Source organism: Vipera berus (genome assembly GCF_964194415.1).
Source record: "Vipera berus genome assembly, chromosome: Z".
Taxonomy (NCBI): Eukaryota; Metazoa; Chordata; class Lepidosauria; order Squamata; family Viperidae; genus Vipera; species Vipera berus.
This window is the reverse complement of record NC_138205.1, coordinates 93,794,646-93,814,879: the sequence shown is the minus strand read 5'-3', so window position 1 is coordinate 93,814,879 and position 20,234 is coordinate 93,794,646. Positions and strand designations below refer to the sequence as shown.

General features: G+C 37.3%; 1 protein-coding gene across 1 annotated transcript in view; it reads left to right on the top strand.

Moving 5' to 3' along the window:
• The window catches only part of STK31 (serine/threonine kinase 31), a gene marked incomplete at its 5' end in the record, with an annotated part of 79,409 nt that overhangs the window by 17,529 nt on the left and 41,646 nt on the right, over positions 1-20,234 (top strand). The window contains 3 exons of the mRNA XM_081342999.1: positions 46-161; positions 1,599-1,758; positions 4,082-4,204. Coding sequence (XP_081199125.1) covers positions 46-161; positions 1,599-1,758; positions 4,082-4,204 — 399 coding nt within the window. The remainder of the gene's footprint in view (positions 1-45; positions 162-1,598; positions 1,759-4,081; positions 4,205-20,234) is intronic.

Sequence of the window (20,234 nt, the reverse complement as noted above, 5' to 3'; positions counted from 1 at the left end):
GCCTGAAAGAAGTAGGGCTAATGCTTTCATTGGTATTCAATGCAGAGAGAGAAGAAAACTTACAAGGAAAGCCTTGATTGTATGGAAAATAGGCTGTTCACTTATGTAGGAACTACAGTGAGAAAATTGGCTACCAGCTTCGAAAAATTGAAAGAAATGAGGTATGCATGTTTCCAGACTATATCTGTAAATGATAATTTATAGCTGATGTAAGTGATGATAATCCTGGAATTTTCCCCCAATATTGGTTTATTCTTATGGTAACCTGTGATTTATTTAAACATATTTTATGAATTAAACATAGCAAACTAAGCTGGTGATTATTGAGAGAAATAATTTGAGATATTGCAGTCAACAAAAACTTACTTCTAGTTTCTTGCAAAAAATACTCATTGCAGACAATAAGTTTGCTTTAACAACCGCAGCTTTTGCTTTACGACAGCTGCATTCTCTTAATAACTGCAAAAAAGGTAATAAAACTTGCTTGGTCAAATGGGTGCCTCAAGTTAACGACCATCATAACATATGACAGAAATTTCAGGCTCTGTTATAGTCATAAGTTGAGGACAATATGTATTGGGCCCAGTTAATTGAGTAGCTTACTGTACTTTTCAGTAATGGTTAGAGACCTTAGTAGGAATGTGCAAAATTTGACAATTCAAGTACACATTATCTCAAAGAACAGTGAACATTTAAACCTTGATTTTTTTAAAGATAAATTCACTGAATGGGAAGTTGTTTAAAGTGTCTTGGACATAGTAGTTCCATAAAAGTCTTTTCTGATCTCTTTGCAGAAAAACATGGTTTTTCACACAATGTCAAATAGCATGATTTACTTAACATAAATAAAAATATAACTATATATAATATATAAGCCAGTGGGTTTGATTATATAAAGGTGGATGATAGTACCAATGTCAACAAATGTAAAAAGGTCTCTGTTTTGGCTGCCATCTTGATTTCTTTGATTTTCCCCTTCCCTCAATACCCCTTGTTGGCATAGTGAAAAATTTGAGCAGATGTGAAGAAAAGGATAGTGTGTCAGGAGGCAGAGAAAGTAGCTGGAAAGAAAGCAAGACAAAAGGAAGAGTTGGAATAAAAGATGCAAGTGGGGAGGTAAAAGAAGCAGAATAGAAGTTAGCAGCTTGGCAGTCAGTGAAGAAATAGGAAGGAAGGTAGGAGGTTGGGGTGAGGGAAATGAAGGGGAATATGGCAGCAGGCAACCTGATGGGAAGGTGCAGGAAGGAGGAAAGGGAACAAGAGGGCTCAAAACCTGAACATGGTCTGGGCTATAGTTTATGCTTTCCTGATAAATAGTATTGCTTTATCTTTGAATACAGTTACTTAAGCATATTATTTTATTATGTCCCTGATGATGGTATTCCTACATGGGAAGATTTAATCTGTTGTTCCTCTTGTGTATTCTTCTACTGTATGTCAGATAGAATCAGTTATACTTGGGATATTAAGGGACATATCTTATTGAGTAAAAATAGCTGTAAGAGATACATAGCAATGGACCTTAATTATATAATGGATCTTAATTATGTAGTATTATAAATGTTCATTTTTAAATATTATTTTTAAATATTATTCAGGCAAAATCATGCAAGTGCTCATTTTGGAGAAGATCTTTTAGAAGCTGCAAATATAGTTACCAAAGAAAAAATTCTGGCCCTTCAGTCCATGGAAAAGCTGGAAAAGATATGGGCAGATTATAACATCTCCCAGCAAGAAATACGTCTTTGTAAACATGTGGTAGGTGATATATCATTTTATGGCAAATCATAAGCTTCAATGATCTCTCTTAAATTTTGTTCATGTAGCTGCTTATGCTTGTTAGCAAAAGAATTGTCAAGGATTTAAAATGTGACCATGTTTTGCTAATATATGATGTATCCATATTAATTGATTTGATTTTTATCCTACTTTATTACTTTATAAGTAACTCAAGACAGGGAACATCCATAATATTCCTATTTTTACACAACAATCCTGTGAGGTAAGTTGGCTGAGAGAGTGTGATTGGCTCAGAGTTACACAGCTGGCTTTCAAGCCTAAGGCAGGACTATAATTCATAAGTCCCCTGGTTTCTAGGCCTTAAACATTAGACCATGTTAGAGCTATCACAGGTTATAGATTTTGTGAAGAGGAGAAAGAAACTTACAAGTAATCACTAGCAAATTCTTGCAGCTTTTCTCTTCCCTCTACTGATCAGCAATGGAATAGTTGAATAAAGTCATAATTTGAGAATTTGTTAGACTGCAATAACGTGTGTTTGTGTGAGTGAGCGAGAAAATGAGAACTTAAAAAATTTACAGCTTGCTAGTCAAATGAAAAAATTCCTGTTGCTAGTCCTACTCATTATTAGAATAATCTTCCTAGATGTAGCTACTAGGAAGTTAAATTCAATTTCTAATAATTACATCCAGGAAGATTATTATATTGGGTAGGACCAGTGACAGGAAATTTTGAGTGAAAATTGAATGTAAGGCTTCCGTATCTTTTTTATCATTCATATTATTGATCTTGTTAATTTTATATGATTGTTATGCTTATTGCGAGGGACGCGGTGGCTCAGTGGGTTAGGACACTGAGCTTGTCAATCAGATGGTCGGCAGTTTGGCGAGCGCCTGTTACTCGGCCCAGCTTCTGTGAACCTAGCAGTTCGAAAGCTCGTAAAAATGCAAGTAGAAAAATAGAGACCACTACGGTGGGAAGGTAACAGTGTTCCGTGCGCCTTTGGCATCTATTTATGCCGGCCACATGAGATGTCCTCAGACAAACGCTGGCTCTTCGGCTTTGAAACGGAGATGAGCACCGGCCCCTAGAGTCGGAAACGACTAGCATGCATGTGCGGGGGAACCTTTACCTTTATGCTTATTGCATGTCCGTTACTTACAGATTATTCTATTGATAAATTGTAAATGTTTGCAAGAGAGAGGAAATTCATTTTCCCTGTGTGAGAATGGGTATTCTCTTTATCTCTGTTTCCCCTTCCCCCCAAAGGACTCAGCATCTGGATTAAAAAGCTATGTAAATTCATGTAGAAACAACCATAAGATTTTGGTCTTAAAAGGTCCTATAGAGTAGCTTGGGAAGAGTCCAGTAATTGATGGTGAAATATTTGACTTTAACAAATACAGCTTTTAAAAATAAAATAAAATAAAATAAAATAAAATAAAATAAAATAAAATAAAATAACATTTTAAAATAAATAAAAGGTATGTAAACAAATTAATGTATATATTTTCTTCATTGGTTATCATAAGTCAGGAAATAAAGAAAAAGGACTGCTGTGAACAACAGTAAAAGTTTGAAAATTCCCAGAGGGATGTTCTTTCTGTTGTTGCTCGCTTGTCTAACTGCAAGCATTGAGAATTTGGCTGCTTTTGTTTTCATCTGCAGATTTATTTGTACTGGCTTGAATTATAAATATGTACATGATAAAACATTGTAACTGCAGCAGTATCTGAAAACCAACATCTTGGATCAATGTCACTGCTGCATTAGGTTGTAGAAAAACCTGAAGGTAAATCAGGATGCACTGTAGAGAGCAGTTGACACTTCTTGTGATTAAGTTCATTGTCCTATAGTATTGTCCTATATAGGAGGTCCTTGACTTAGAACCATTTGTGATTTAGTGATTGTTCAAAGTTACAATAGCACTGAATATAGTGAAGAGTCCTCACTGTCAAAGCAAAAACATTCTCACACAAACTCACACTTACATCTGTCACAGCATCCATTAAATTACAGGATCAAAATTTGGGTTCTTGGTAAATGGCATGTGTTTATGATGGGGTTGCATTGTTTCTGGATCATGTGATTGCCATTTTTGATCTTTTCAGATGGGTTCTAATAACCAAAGTCAATGGGAGAAGCAAGGTTTGGTTAACAACTGCATGATTCACTTAACAATGCAGTGGTTTATTTAACAACTATGGCAGGAAAGGTCATGAACTTGGGCACAACTCCTTTGCGTAGCAAGAGAAATGTTGTTTCCATTTGTGGTTGTAAGTTGATGAGTACCTGTATCTCTACTGAGGAAGACCTCAATTGTGTGTTCTCTTCTACACAGGATGAAGTACAAAGCTTGATTCTCCAGAGGAATGACTTGCAACATAAATTGCCCCAGGCTTTAGAAGAATTCATTGTGGAAGTGAATGATCTGCCGCTTTCTGAGCGCTTAGAAACATTGAAGGTTGGGTCCAGAGTGGCATGTGTAGTTACTTTATTTTATGTTTATAAGATGCTCTCCAGATCAGATTACATTTGGTATTATAAGTGATATCATAAACAGTAATTTAAGAAAGTCACAGGATCAGTCTTACAGTTCTTTTTGCAGACATTAATAGTTAAATTAACTTCTCAGATAGCCTTAGAACTCCCTGATGCTGTTGTTTCTAATCTGGAATACTGACAAAATTTCCATTATGTTCTACTTTTTAACAGTCTGTGCAGTCTGAGCAGATCATGCTATTCAAAACAGTATTTAGAAATGGCACAGTAATAAGCGTATGTATGTACATAGCAAACATGCTGTTCCCATTTGGGATATGCTGTGTAATGCAAAGAAAACAAATGAGTAATAATAGATAAAGGAAATTGAAGCTAAGAAAAAAGAGAAAGAAAAGGATCTCTAAGTAAATGTACTGTTAAACTTCTCACTGTTCTTTTTTTATATCAGTTCTTTTTTTTAAAAAAGAGATAAAACTAGCACAAACTAATATTTAGAAAAAAAGAAAGGAAAAGACAGGAAAGAATATAAAAAAGTAGCTTCTTATTTTCTTTACAGCATTTGTAAGTATATTTATCTTACACTATGGTTACCACATGATTTATATTTTTTTCTATAATTATTGTAATAAAAAAATATGTTTTTTCTGTTTCACATAGAAAGTCTATGCATGGTTTCTAGTCAACACTAAAACATAGATAATGTTTTTCTCTGATCAAAGCTGCTAATTTGGCCATCTCATCAAGTTTCTATCATCGTCACCATCCATTCTTCCCTTATGAGTAATGTTTGTTTTTGAGCATATAATAGTCTCACTGTTGTTATATAAAAACAAAATTCAGTTATTTTTTCTGTCTTATCAAGTGAGCCCCAAATGAAAACCTCTGGTTTCAGTTGTATATTAATCTTTAAAACCTTCTGAATTTGTGTATGTAATTGAATCACAAACATTGCTTTTTGCACACCCACAAAACATTATGAAATGTCCCCTTGTTTACATTCCTGACATAAATTTGAAGTGCTTTAAACATTCTAGACCAGACATGTCAAACACAAGGCTTGCGGGCTACAAACGGCCCGTCATATAATTGAATCCGACCCGCTCAATTCTCCTGGAAATTACGAATGTCTGGCCCCCACCACCTTGGCGCTGGCCCAGCTGATCACTTGCTCAGTAGGAGGCAAGTGCACGTGGGCTGGTGGAGCCCAGCAACATTTGCAGCTCATTAGCCCCTCGACAGTTCATTAGCCAGGGACATCCAATCAGCTGCACTTGGCCCCTGCAGCGCATTTTCGCACCTCAGGACCCAGCAGTTGGGCTATTCCACACTTAGCAGGGGAAACAGGAGCACCGCCGCCCCTCCACCTTCCTTTAGCCCGGGAAAGTTGTCGAGTCCAGAGGTGAATTTTCCACCATTGCAGCCCGCCAGGCATATGGTAAAGCACGTTCAGTCCATCCCGCCTTTCCCCACCTGCATGTTCCCAGCCCGACACACGCCACGAGCCATTCCTGCCACTGCTGCCAAACCTGAGGGTTCGTGGGCCTTCCCCCACCACCGCATGTTCCCAGCCCAACTCACACGCTGCCGTCCTCCTTTTCCGCAGGCGATCCCTGCCACTGCCGCCAAACTGGAGGGTTCATGGGCCTTCCTCCCCCCCCCCCCCGCATGTTCCCAGCCCAATTCACATGCTGCTGTCCTCCTTTTCTGCGGGCTATCCTTGCCACTGCCGCCAAACCAGAGGTTCAAGCCATCTGAGAAGGATGCGATTTGGAGGGGGATTTTGTCCACAGGAACTGGCCTTCCAGCCTTTGGGGAGCCATTCCCACGACCTGCCACGCCCACGCGTCCAAAAAAAAATCGCAGATCCAGGAGGGGGAGGAGGAGGGAGTGAGGCAGGGTCCGGGGCTGGAAGCTCTCCCCTTCCCATGGCAGGAAAACCCGCTGAAGCAACCCCGCATTTGGGAAGGGCGAAGGAAAACCCTGGCCATTGCAGAGAAACGGGGGTTGCAAAGCCCGTGCACCGCAGCCCGCAGGGTCCTGGATGGGGTGGATGGGGATAGATGTTCCCAGCGCAGAGGGCGCCCCGCAGGGTCCGCCTGCCCCTTTCCCACCACTCACCCCACTTGTCTGATCAGAAATGGAGGTAGCTTAACTAGAGAGGCTGAGTAGTCCTTTTGGCTGCTAGACCAGCTTCTGAGTGATGGTGGATTGCTGATTTTTTCCTCCATCCATACAGGATCTCTCTTGTATAAAACATATAATTTCAATTGTGTCAAAGAGGGCTGCAGTCACTTGCTTTCTCTCCACAGATGCTGTGATGTTGCTAAACCTGCTCCAAACATCTGGACTTGCAGCATCCTACTGAGCCAACAGAGTGGATACCTAGCGTGCTCACAACTACTTGCCTCACAGTACCTGGGACTTTCTGTCCAGTCTCATCCATATATACATCTGCAGGGAAGAAGACGTGTGCTGATATTTAAACCTCCCAAAATGGCCAAACAGAAAGTGGACTTTAAAAAAAGATGCTTTCAAAAGAGGTGAGAGCCAGAGTACCTGTTTGTTGACATTGAAGATAAGGCTGTGTGCCTTGTTTGTGGAGCTACTGTGGCTGTATTTAAAGAATATAACTTGAGACGGCACTATGAGACGAAGCATCAGGACAAGTGCAAAAACTTGAACGTGGAGCAGAAAGCACAGAAGGTGGATGACTTGAAAAAGAACCTGATGTCACGGCAGCATATGTTCACAAAAGCAAAATCACAAAGTGAAGCTACTGCGAAAGCTAGTTTTATAGTGGCAGAAGAGACAGCCAAATCAGCCCGGCCATTTACAGAGGGGGAGTTTTTGAAGCGCTGTATGATTAAAGTGTGTGAAGTCTTGTGTCCAGACGAAAAGCAAGCTTTTTTGAACGCAAGCCTAAGCAGAAATACTGTTGTTGATCGGATATGTGAGCTTGCCACTGATTTACAAGGACAATTGGTTGAAAAGGGAAAAAGAATTTATTGGTTATTCGCTTGCTGTGGATGAGAGCACTGACGTCTCTGACACAGCACAGCTGACAATCTTCATCCGTGGAGTGGACTCAGGTTTATGCATTACGGAGGAGCTTCTGGATATAAGATCACTGCATGGCACTACCACAGGGAAGGACATATTTGAAGCAGTATCCAAAAGTATACATGATATGAAACTGCCCTGGGACAAACTTATAGGAATCACAACAGATGGAGCACATTCAGTGTGCAGGGAAAAGAGTGGATTAGTAGGAAGGTTGCGAGACAAAATCAAGAGTGAGAATTGCACAGTTGAGCTGACAGCATATCACTGCATTATACATCAAGAAACACTATGTAGCAAAGCCCTGAAAATGGACCATGTAATGCACACTGTAACACAGACAGCTAACTTTATAAGAGCCAAAGGTTTAAATCACCGTCAATTTAAGTCTTTTCTTGAAAAAATAAATTCTGAACTTGGTGATCTCCCTTATCACACAGAGGTGCGATGGCTAAGTCAAGGGAAAGCACTCAATAGAGTTTTTGAATTGCGCATGGAAATTTGTTAGTTTATTGAAAGTAAAGGAAAAGACTGCACGGAATTGCAAGATGAAAAGTGGCTGTGTGAATTAGCATTTCTATGTGACATTACTATTTATCTCAGTGCACTAAACCTACAGCTTCAGGGACAGGACCGTGTGATCACAGACGTACGATGCTGTAAAAGCTTTTCAAGTAAAGCTGCCACTGTGGGAGACACATGCAGCAAGGAAACTTGAGTCACTTTCCCAGTTGCCAAACAATAAAAAACCAAGTCTCCACCACTGCCTTCTCAAATGCTGAGTTTGCTGATAAACTGAGCAAACTTCAGATGAAGTTTACACGTCACGTCGCTTTGTTGATTTTGAAAAACAGAAATTCAGTTTTGGACCACTCAGCAATCCATTTTCAGTCAAAGTGGACAGCGCTTCTGTAAATATCCAGATGGAGCTGATAGAACTCCAGTGTAATAGCACGCTGAAGGGAAAGTACAATTCTGTAGGACCCGCACAGTTCACCAGGTTCATCCCTGAAACAATGCTCCAACTCCGCCTTTAATTTAATTTAATTTAATGGAATTAAAATAAATAAAATAAATAAATAAATGCTCTCCATGTTTGGGAGTACATACCTCTGTGAGCAACTTTTCTCCGTCATGAGGGTGAACAAAAGCACACACAGAGGTCTGCTCACGGATGCACACCTCCACACTATCTTGAGAGTATCCACTGCTCAAAACCTATCCCCAAACATGGATGAACTTGTAGGCAAGAAAAGATGCAAAACATCCAGTTTGGACAAAATGGCATGAGAACTAAAAAGCTTGTGTTTTTCTTTGTTTTAAATGTGTTTTTTCAGATTTATTTGAAATAAATAGTTTATTTGTTCATATTTGAAATTCTACTCCTTTTTGCCCCACTCTTAGACATAATACGCTTCTGAACTAATACGATACAATAGTCTTACATGCAACTGGCCCTTTGAAGGCAACCACGATGCTGATGTGGCAGAAGTTTCCAGGAAGCAGTTTCCTCCAACTTCTGCCTTGAAAGATCTCTGGAGAGGAGCAGGAGGTGGCAGGGAAGCTGCATGAGGGAAGGCTGCTCCAACACACACACACACACACACACAAAGCTTGGAGACTAGGAGGCTATCTACATCTGAGCTAACAAACTACCAATCATGCCTGTGCTTGAGAAGAAGGCCCTTTCCATCCTCTGTGGATAAAAGTCCCCAAACGTGGAATGCAGTGTGTGTGCATGTGCATGTGCACATGCTTGGCTGCAGAAGTTTGGGGAGGTGAAGAGCTTGTGGGGCAACGAGTTGTCCCCACATCAAATTAGCCGGTGCAACTTGTTCTCTCCTGACCCAGGTATCTCGAGTCAGCTGCGCTAAATGAGCAGCATTGAGCTGGCCATGCCCACTCAGCCACACCCACTTAGTCATGCCCACTCGGCCACACCCACCCGGCCCTTTGAGGGCAACCATACTACTGATGCGGCTCTCAATGAAATTGAATTTGACACCCCTGTTCTAGACAATTCTGGTGACATATACCATTGATAACATTATTTAATTAAAAAATCTGTTAACATTTTTAAATAATGTAAACTTCAATCTTTTCAATCCTATTCTCTCACTATTCTCTTTGTATCTTTGTAAGCAAAGATTGTAACTCATTTTATACATTCTTTTACTTGCTCTTCTGTTTAAAATTTCAGCAGAAATATATATACCTTAGCAATAACATGTTTATCATTTGTAGACAATTCTGTTTCAAAATCAGTCCTACAGTGCTCAGACCCAGAGGTTATTAAATTGTAGAATGGTATATAAGAAAACCATTGACAAGTATATCCTATCACCAAATCTGTTCCTGACTTTTTATATTCCATTGAGAAAAAAAAACTAATATAGCCATTTGAGCTTACTTATCATTTCTTTTCTACAAAATGATTCTTATGCTGAGATCCACAAAGATATTTTCAAGTATAGTCTAGTTTATATCTCTTCCATATTCTCAATCTGACTGTAATGTATTTTTTAAATTATACCCAATTTATTGTACACTGTACCCAGAGTCCCTCTTTGAGCAAGATGAGCAGTACAGAAATGTGAAAAATATATAGATAAATAAATGTGATTAATTTACCTTCCAAAAATCCATTAAAAGCGTTGGATCTTAAATAGTTGGGTTTTTATATCTCTCTGTAAGAGTTGGTTTTATTTTGGAAAAAGAATACCCAAGATATGAACGTAAAACAGAAACATGCAGGTTTCTATGGGAATTGTTCTATACCACCTTTTGTTTCTATTACTATTTGTAGTATATAGTGTTCCCTAAACATTACTGTATACAATATTCTACTAATATTCTCTGCTATATAATATTTCTACTAACATTACTATTGGTACTGTACTATTATTAGTATGATGGTCATGTTATCCGTTCAGTCATGTTCGACAGTGTATTGTTACAGTGGTCTGTTTTTTAATCCTCTCCTTCCCCGGATTTATTTTATTATTATGTTCTTCTTTATTAACAGGGAGCAGGTAAAGCACTAGCACTTTTCCAATATTGGGGTTGGCTTGGCTGTGCCTCTTCTTTTTCCTCCAACATTTCTGCCTCTGTGAAAAAAAACCCGCTTTTTTATTGAGTGGGTTTTCTGGCAGCAGCCGCTGCTGTTTCAAAAACATGCATATTTCTTTTGTTCTCCCTTCTTCACCTGTTTCAGAGTGAAGCATTTTATGAACAATTCTGCACGCTGAGCCTGGGAGAGGGCTCAAATAGGAAAGAAAGACAACACAGATACATGCAATTTTCTCTATTCTACAGTGGTACATCTAAAAAATGATTTTTACAATATTCAGTAAAACCTTGGCTTTATCCTACTATAAATATACAAACCACCCAAGTTTCAAATCATGTGCTTTTAGCTCCAAACCTTTTCTACTAACATCCATTCTTTCATCCAACTAAATAACAAGCTGCAAAATACAATTTTAAATAGGGTAATCCCAAGCCTTCTTTTTTTTACATCTTGTAAAATCTTATATTCAATTCTAATCTAATACCCATATATTTACTTTCAATCTTAAAACCCATTTTATTCTTTTTTTATTTTATCATCATCATTAGTTGGAAGGGACCTTAGACGTCTTCTAGTCCAAACCCCTGCTCAGGCAGGAAACCTTATACCATTTCACACAAATGGCTGCCCAGTCTCTTCTTAAAAACCTCCAGTGTTGGAGCATTCACCACCTCTGGAGGCAGGTTGTTCCACTGGTTAATTGTTCTAACTGTCAGGAAGTTTCTCCTTAGTTCTAGGTTGCTTCTCTCCTTGATTAGTTTCCATCCGTTGCTTCTTGTCCTGCTTTCAGGTTCTTTGAAGAATAGCTTGACTCGCTCTTCTTTGTGGCAACTCCTGAAATACTGGAACACTGATATCACGTCACCTCTTCACTAAACTAGACATACCCAATTCCAGCAACCATTCTTTGTATGTTTTAGCCTCCAATCCCCTAATCATCTTTGCTGCTCTTCTTTTTACTCTTTCTGGAGTCTCAATATCTTTTTACATTGTGGCAACCAAAACTGGATGCAGTATTCCAAGTGTGGTCTTACCAAGGCATTGTAAAGTGATATTAATACTTCACGTGATCTTGATTCTATCCCTCTGTTAATGCAGCCTAGAACTGTGTTGGCTTTTTGGTAGCTACAGCACACTGCTGGCTCATATTAAAGTGATTGTCCACTAGGACTCCGAGATCCCTCTCACAGTTACTACTATTGAGCAAGGTGCCACCTATACTGTACATGTGCAGTTGGGTTTTCTTGCCTAAATGTAGAATCTTTTTTCACCATAGAATTTCATTTTGTTAGATAGTGCCCAATGTTCAAGTCTGTCAAGATCCTCCTGTATCTTAAGCCTATCTTCTGGAGTGTGTTGGTTATTCCTGAGAGCTTGGTGTTTGCAAATTTGATGAGTTCCCCTTCTATCCCCTCATCCAAATCATTGATGAAGATGTTGAAGAGCACGGCCCAGAACAGAGCCCTGGGGCACCCCACTCCACACTTCTCTCCATGTAGATGCAGTTCCATTAAATTTTTATTCCCTCATCCTATCTTACATCTCTATTCAAAATATCAAGAACACAAAAAGAAGATAGCTCTGTCAAGTTCCTTATTCACATGATTTTGTTAAATCTCTATTAACAATAATTTGTACATTCTGTGAGGTATAAATCGATTATAGCAATTTTATAACATTCTTCCCAGAATTCATATCTTCCAAAATTGTAAATAGAAAAATTCATTTCAAATTTTCAAAGGGTTTCTCTGCACCTAAACAAATCAAGGCAGTTTTGTTTTGTAATAAATATTTTGGAATATCTAGCAGTTTTGACATCTTTTAATTGTCTTGTAGGTAAAAACCCACACTGATCTTCATGAATAAATTCTTGCAAAATTATCTTCAATCTATAAGCTAGGATTGTTGTAAACAATTTATATTCAATAATATTGTTCTATAGTTTTTTATTAAAATAATATTTTGTCCCTCTAGATATTAGCCTCTAGAATTTTCTTCCCTATAAAATAGAATTAATTGTATTTTGCAAAAGTAGGTATATGAATTCTCAATACCATAGTCTTAGCCCCATGTAAGTAAACATTCTGTCTCAATAAATCTATCATGTTCTAGTCAATAGGCTTTCTGTTTTAGTTGAGGATTAATATATAATAATAATAGTAATATAATAGTAATAATAATAATATAATGTTGGAAGGGACCTTGGAGATCATCTAGTCCAACCCCCTGCTCAGGCAGGAAACCCTATACCAGTGATGGTGAACCTTTTAGAGTACGAGTGCCCAAACCGCAACCCAAAACCCATTTACGTATTGTCAGGTGCCGGGTATGTGGCCCATTGGGTGAGTGCGGCCCATTGGGTGGGCGTGGCTGCAGTGGTAACGGCAGGCTGACTGGGACTAAAAAGCTCAATCAATCAATTCCAACTTTGTGAGATCTTTTTTCCCAGCGAGAAGTTGAAATTGATTGATTGATTGCACCTTTTTTTGTACACGGTGGCGGAGGCCTAAAGCGAAAAGGTTTTATAAAATCCAGCTGAAGGCCTAAGACTGGAGAAGGGCGCACGTGCCTACAGAGGGTTTTGCGTGCCACCTGTGGCACAAGTGCCATAAATTTGCCACCATAGCCCTGTACCATTTCAGACAAATGGCTGTCTTAAAAACTTCCAGTGTTGGAGCATTCACCGCTTCTGGAAGCAGGTTGTTCCACTGGTTAATTGTTCTAACTGTCAGGAAGTTTCTAGGTTGCTTCTCTCCTTGATTAGTTTCCATCTGTTGCTTCTTGTCCTGCTTTCAGGTGCTTTAGAGAATAGCTTGACTCCCTCTTCTTTGTGGCAGCCCCTGAGATATTGGAACACTGCTATCATGTCACCCCTCACCCTTCTCTTCATTAAACTGAACATACCCAATTCCAGCAAACGTTCCTTATATGTTTTAGCCTCCAGTCCCCTAATCATCTTTGTTGCTCTTCTCTGTAGTCTTTCTAGAGTCTCAACATCCTTTTTTACATCTTGGTGACCAAAACTGGATGCAGTATTCCAAGGGTGGCCTTACCAAGGCATTGTAAAGTGGTATTAATACTTCACGTAATCTTGATTCTATCCCTCTGTTAATGCAGCCTAGAACTGTGTTGGCTGTTTTGGCAGCTGCAGCACACTGCTGACTCGTATTTAAGTGATTGTCCACTAGGACTCCGAGATCCCTCTCACAGTTACTACTATTGAGCAAGGTAGCCCCTATACTATACCTGTACATTTGGTTTTTCTTGCCTAAATGTAGAACCTTACTTTTTTCACCATTGAATTTCATTTTGTTAGATAGCGCCCAATGTTCAAGTCTGTCCAGATTCTCCTGTATCTTAAATCTATCTTCTGGAGTATTGGCTATTCTTGACAGCTTGGTGTCGTCTGAAAATTTGATGGGCCCAAAACAGCCATGGGGCACCCCACTACACACTTCCCTCCATGTAGATGCGGTTCCATTGAGGACCACATGCTGAGTACGACCGGTCAGCCAGCTATAACTCCATTTCTTTTTTTTATTCCTGCTGAGAGAAATTTTTCATCCAAATTTTTATAAATCAAATAGTTTATATTTTTCTTTATATAATTCTCTTGCAGACAAGTATATTTTGTTTTAATTCTTTAACTACTGAAAAATATCTCTTAAGCATATGGTCCATTTATATTTCATGATAGACATTTGTAATCATAGTTAAGCTAAAAATTTAGTAAAGTCAGTATCTGTAGAACCTAATTCAGAACCATCTCTTTCAGATTCCTTCTGCATCTGTTGTATCCTCTCTTTTTTTGAGGATCTCATTTAACTGTAACTGATCCTAATGTAGTCTTTTCTTTCCCACCAATTTATTATTCTTTTACAAATTTGTTCTGCATTTTGAGTTTTGCTCATTTTCTCAATATGACCAAGTCACCTCAATATACTTCTTTCTATTTCATTCCACAGATCATCTATAAACGTATTTTGTAACAATTTAAACTCCCTAACAGGCTTAAGGCTTTTTTAAAAAAGTTTTGCTTCAAACTTAATAGTGCATATGTTAGGTTAAACTGTCTCCACAAGATGGCAGTCTTCAAGCTTTTTCAAATGTGTCAATAGCAAAGGAGTATACTGTCAAACCTTTTCACTGGGCATTTACAAATTAAAAAAAAGATTTTTTTTAATCAGTCAAATTGCTGTTTGCCATTGTCTCCTTTTATTCTTTCTTGGAATGGCCTTGCAAAAGATGTATTTAAAATAATTTCATATTCTGTTATTTTTCTTGCCAATGCTTTAGAAAGTCTGACTTTCTTTAAATATTTTGGAATAGTAATATATGCCTTTAATTGCTTTTCTGCTATAAATTAAAAAAAATTGAAAGACTGAACATTTTCTTAGAATTGAGAAAGAGGAATAAGAAAATGATATATTGCTTCCTGGAATGGATTAATTCTTCTGCAGTCCAACAGAGTCAATTTTCCATATTCCTGTGAAAAATGAATGTGAGAATTTCTTTCCCATAAACTTTGCCAGCTTTCTAATTCTATGTTATGTGCATAGTTCTTTGTCCATGTTATCATTGTTTCTTTTACTTGTTCCTCTTCCATTTTTAAGCTTAACAAATATTTATAGAGTTTCTTAATCAGTTTTTCATCTGTTTTTAGCAGTATCTGATCGAATTCTGTTTGTTCTTTATAGAATCTCATTGTTTTAGCATCTTTTTCATATCTCGTTTGGATTTGCAAATTTGGCCACCATGATAGATCAATACCTTGTTCTTGTAAATCTTGTCTGTCTTTCAATTTCCCCTTCATTGTCCAAAATATCTTTAAAGGTCACAATTTTGTCATAATTAAATTTGGGTAATCAGATGCTTCCATTGTTGAAAGTCATCCAGGTATCTTGATACAAATTTTTGCTTTTATTTTTTCCCATTCTAAAAGAAGTGTATTTCTTATAAAGTGGTTTTGTTAATATAATTGCTTGGTAGTATAACGTCCAGTCCGGCAGTCCAAATCCTCCACTTTCTTTCGCATTTTCAGTCTGATTCTAGCTTTTTTTCCTTGCCAGATAAATTTCAGTATTGTTGTATTTAGTTCATCAAAAAAGGTTTTTCCCAGTGTTACAGGTATCATTTGGAACAGAAAAAGTATTTTCAGTAAGATATTCATTTTAACTGATGCTATTCTCCCCAGCATTGAAAATTGTAAATTTTTCCACTTTTCCAAATTCAATTTTATTTGTTTTAGCAATCTTACATAATTGTCTTCTTTTATTGTTGCACATTTTGCTGTTAAATAAATACCCAAATATTTAATTTTTTTAAAGTATTTGAAGAGTGAGTGCCTGTTACTCGTCCCAGCTTCTGCCCACCTAGCAGTTCGAAAGCATGTTAAAATGCAAGTAGAAAAATAGGGACCACTACAGTGGGAAGGTAACAGTGTTCCGTGCCCCTTTGGTATCTAGTCATGCCGGCCACATGACCATGGAGACGTCCTCGGACAAGCGCTGGCTCTTCAGCTTTGAAACAAGAGATGAGCACCGGCCCCTGGAGTTGGAAACGACTAGCATGCATGTGTGGGGGAACCTTTACCTTTATGTAGTGCTGATACTTTGTTTCCCAAATAAAAGATTCTTTAAGGAAAACAATGCCTCGAAGTTCTTTTGCAGGGTTTCATCTGTCGGAATCATGACACCTCTAGTTGCTGAAACATAAATTGCCAGTTTACGTTGTCGAACACTTTCTGTGCATCGAGAAATATTATAGACATCTGTTTCCCTGGATGAATTTCATAGTATTCTCAAGCATCTAGAATCATTCTTATTTTTTTTTCTCTGTCTTTTAGGTAGACAGCCATTTTGGCCTATATGTATAAATTCAGACAAATTTCTTTAGTCTTTCTGCTATTATTGAGGCAAAAATTTTATAATACATTTAATAATGATATTGGTCAGTAATTTTTTATTTGCATTAGATCAGAGTCTTCTTTGGGTATTAGGGCAATATTGGCTTTGGTCCATGTATTTGGTATTTTAGCACAGTTCTTTCAATATTGGGCTTAGTATATCTTGTAATGATTTATAAAGCTTTGCAGGTAATCCATCTGGCCTCGGATCTTATCATTTTTTTGCCTTTTATAGCCTCTGTAATCTCCATCACTGATATTTTTCCATTTAATATATTTTGAATATTCTCTGAAATTTTTGGTAAGTCTGCTTTTTTAAAAAATACTGCTGTATTTTTTTCTTTTCTTTTGAAATTTCCTCTGTGTTGTAAAGTATCTCGTAATAGTCTTTGATAATTTTTTTAATTGTATCATTTTGAAACTAACTCACCTTTTGAGTCTTGCAACTTGTTTATCAGTTTTTTCTCTTACTTTTTAAAGTCTATATGCTAACCATCTCCCCGGTTTATTGGCATTTTCAAAAAAGTTCTGTTTAGCCCTTTTAATCTGTTGGGCCATTATTTCCATCTCAGCTAAGTTTAATTTATGTTTTATTATCTCCATTTGCTTCCTAAGTATTTTCTTTTGTGGGTCTATTTGTAATTCTGATTCTTATTTTCTGAATTCTTCCTTCAACTTTAACTGTTTTTGTTTCTTTTCTTTATTCTTTTTAGCAGTATCAGTTATAGCTAACCCTCTGAAATATGCTTTAGCTGTGTCCCACACATTTTGAAGTGATGTCTCTTCTTTTTTATTTTGGAAAAAAGTCCCATTTCCTTTGTCACTAGTTGTATGAATTCTTTTTCCCCCAATATAGATTTGAAAAAAGGACCATCTTAATTTTTTCTTGCCTCGTCTCCAAGTCATCTTTATTGGATTATGATCTGCCCATATATTAATTTCTATCTCAATTTCTTGTATCATTGTGCTAAGTTCCGAGGATGTCCAAATCATATCAATTCTAGACCATGATTTATGTCTATTTGAGTAAAATGTATATTGTAGTTTCTTAGTTTTTTTTTCTTCATATATCTTGGATACAGAGTTGTTCTGCCATTTTTTGCTAAGCACATTGATTTGTGCTTAGAGTGTAAGCCGCCCTGAGTCTTCGGAGAAGGGCAGGATATAAATGGGATTAAAATAAAAATAAAAAAATAAAATAAATTTTTAAAAACGCTTTAGGTAATATATTTCTTCCTTTCTTCCCTTCTTTATTGCTTTTATAGTCCAAAGTTCCATCTATTATTGCATTGAAGTCTCCCATTATACAAAGATTTCGATAGTCCAATTCTAATATTTTTTATATAATTTTTGATAAAATTGTTCTTGTTTATCATTTGGTGCATATATTGCTACCATCAGTATCTGTTTTTATCCATCATTATTTCCACTATTAATATTCTTCCCTCTTTATCCGCATAAATTTGTTTAGGGTTCATCGTTTCTTTAATGTATAGTTATTCCTCTTTTCTTGTGACGTGCTAATGCAAAGTGAAGTTTACCAATTTTCGGTTCTAACAGTTTATAGTGTTTCTTAATATGTGTTTCTTGGAGGGAAATTATATCCATTTTTAATTTTAGTAGTAATGTAATTTTTTTTCCTTTTTGAGGGAGAATTTAGTCAATTTATATTCATTAACAAGATCCCACTTTCCTTCTCCTTCTCTTTCAATTATATCTAGGTCTTAAATCTTCTAGTTGATCTTACCTGTCTCTGTTCTCTTCGTCTTGCTCCTTCTTCTATGTCTTTGTTTTTAATTTCCTCCTCTCTTGGTTTGACTGCTCCATCTACTGCCATCTCTTCCTGTTTCTTTGTTTCGCTCATTGTACCAGATTCAAAATCACCTCCTTCCATAAACGCTCTGTGGTTGTCATAGAATTCCATTGCTTTAAGTGGTGTATCCAATCTATATCTTTTCGTGTCCCAATAGATTAAAATCCTTTCTGGAATCAGCCATCTAAAATTCATTCCTTTTTCAATTAATTTTCTAGTGAGAAACTGATATTCTCTTCGGGATTCTCTTATTCTCCTAGGAACTTGTTTTTTTTTCTTTGTATTTCAAAGGTTCATCTACTCTTCTCAAAATCTCATCTCTCATGGATCTTTTAAGAAATCTAATGTGTAGTTTTCTGGCAACTTTATTTTTTCTAGTGTAGTTTGAGTTGACACTATAGATCTGATCTAATTCTCCTTCCATTTTCTGTTTCCCAATTCCTAATGCCGCTTGGGGTGTGTGTGTGAAAGCCCTAATAAGCAGGCATATACATAGAATGAAGGCTACTGCTAAGCTTGTAAGCCGCCCTGAGTCTTCGGAGAAGGGCGGGATATAAATGGAATTAAAATAAAATAAAATAAATTCATCTGCCAATAATTTCATTATCAGAAGGTCCTCTTCCTTATCTTCCATTATATTTGAATTCTTAAAAAGTATGAGGCCTTTTCCATTTTCATGACAGCTATTGAGTCTTCTAGTTCTCCATTTATTTGCATCAATTTCTCGTTTTCATCTTTTAAGTTTTCTAATTTCTGGTCAACTTCAGTTGATTTATCTTCTACTTTTTGAATTTTTTGTTGATTTTTTGTAACTATCTGTTTGAAATTTTCAAATTGAGAGTCCATATTATTAATTTTTTGGTTCATTTTGGCTTCTCGTAGCTGCCATGTCAGTAGCAATTGCCTCTTGGATTGCTTGTAGTGACACTTGTGTTTCTTTTTGGAAGTTATTAGCCTTTTCTTGTTGGAGCATTGTATCAACTGATCTCTGATAAACTGGACTTGCAGAAGCAGAGGAGGGAGCAGAAGTTACTTTTTTTCAGCTTTAGATAGATTTGGGATGCTCATCTTTATCTTTTAATCATACTTTATAATCCAACAGGTAAATCAGAATTTGTAATCCAATAGGCTACTAACAAATAGGAGAGGTAAAATAGTGAAAATAATAAATAATAAAAAAGAACAAAAGGGGAAAAAGAAAAAAATACTAAAATTTGTAATCCAAAGTGTTCTGCTAGTAGAAGTTTCTTGTTATTCACTGTCTCAAAACAGCTTGGAAAATTCCAGGTCAAGCTGTATTTGTAATCCAGGGAAATCAGATGAGTTCAAAATAACTTTTATTTGTAATTGTAATGCATCCTGTAAAAAAGGGCAATCCAAAAAAATTCTCTTTTTTAGCCACTATCTCCAGGACTATAGATTCCAAGGACATCAACAAGTTTAAACTATAAGCTGTTTCTGGGCATCTAGCCAAGTTCTAGGGCTCCAGTCATAACAGCTTGATAAGGTTAAAACTGAAAGGCTAAATTTAGCTCTTAATTTTGCCACCAGAGGTCATTAGATGTCCATTCCCACCAAACTTTAAAAAATTTAAAATCCAATTGTTTCCAAACAAGGAATAAAAATGCAAAAGTTTCCCAAAATATCCTTCTGTCTCTGTTATCTCCACAGTGTTATTATAAGTCAGTTTTAATTTTCCCCAAAGCTTAAACTGCCGCTTATAGTTCAGGAGGGAGGGGTGGAGAACCCTCCCCTCCCCAGAGCTTGGGGATTTCTTACTTTTGGGAGCTTTTTCCAGAACCGGTATTTTTCACTTGTAGAGAGATAAGGAAAGTAGCCTCACCCAGATCAGCTGTTTTGCTTTCCGCTTGTTTATGTTCGTTGTCTCCGATGATCAGCCGCTTCTGGCTAGTCACATGGGTGCAGTCAGCCTTTCTTCCTGCTGGTCCCGAGGGCTTCTTTGGATCAGGCAGGTCAGCTACCTCTGGCCTGTGATCTACAAAGCATCATCCCTTGGCCAGTCGCCTCTACAGGGCGACTTTCGGTCCTATTGGACCCCTCTCCAGCGGATAGAAATCAGGCGTGGGGAATGGATCTTGGGGGGAACTTTTGTTCCAGAACGTAGGTGCAGCTATGCAGAAGGT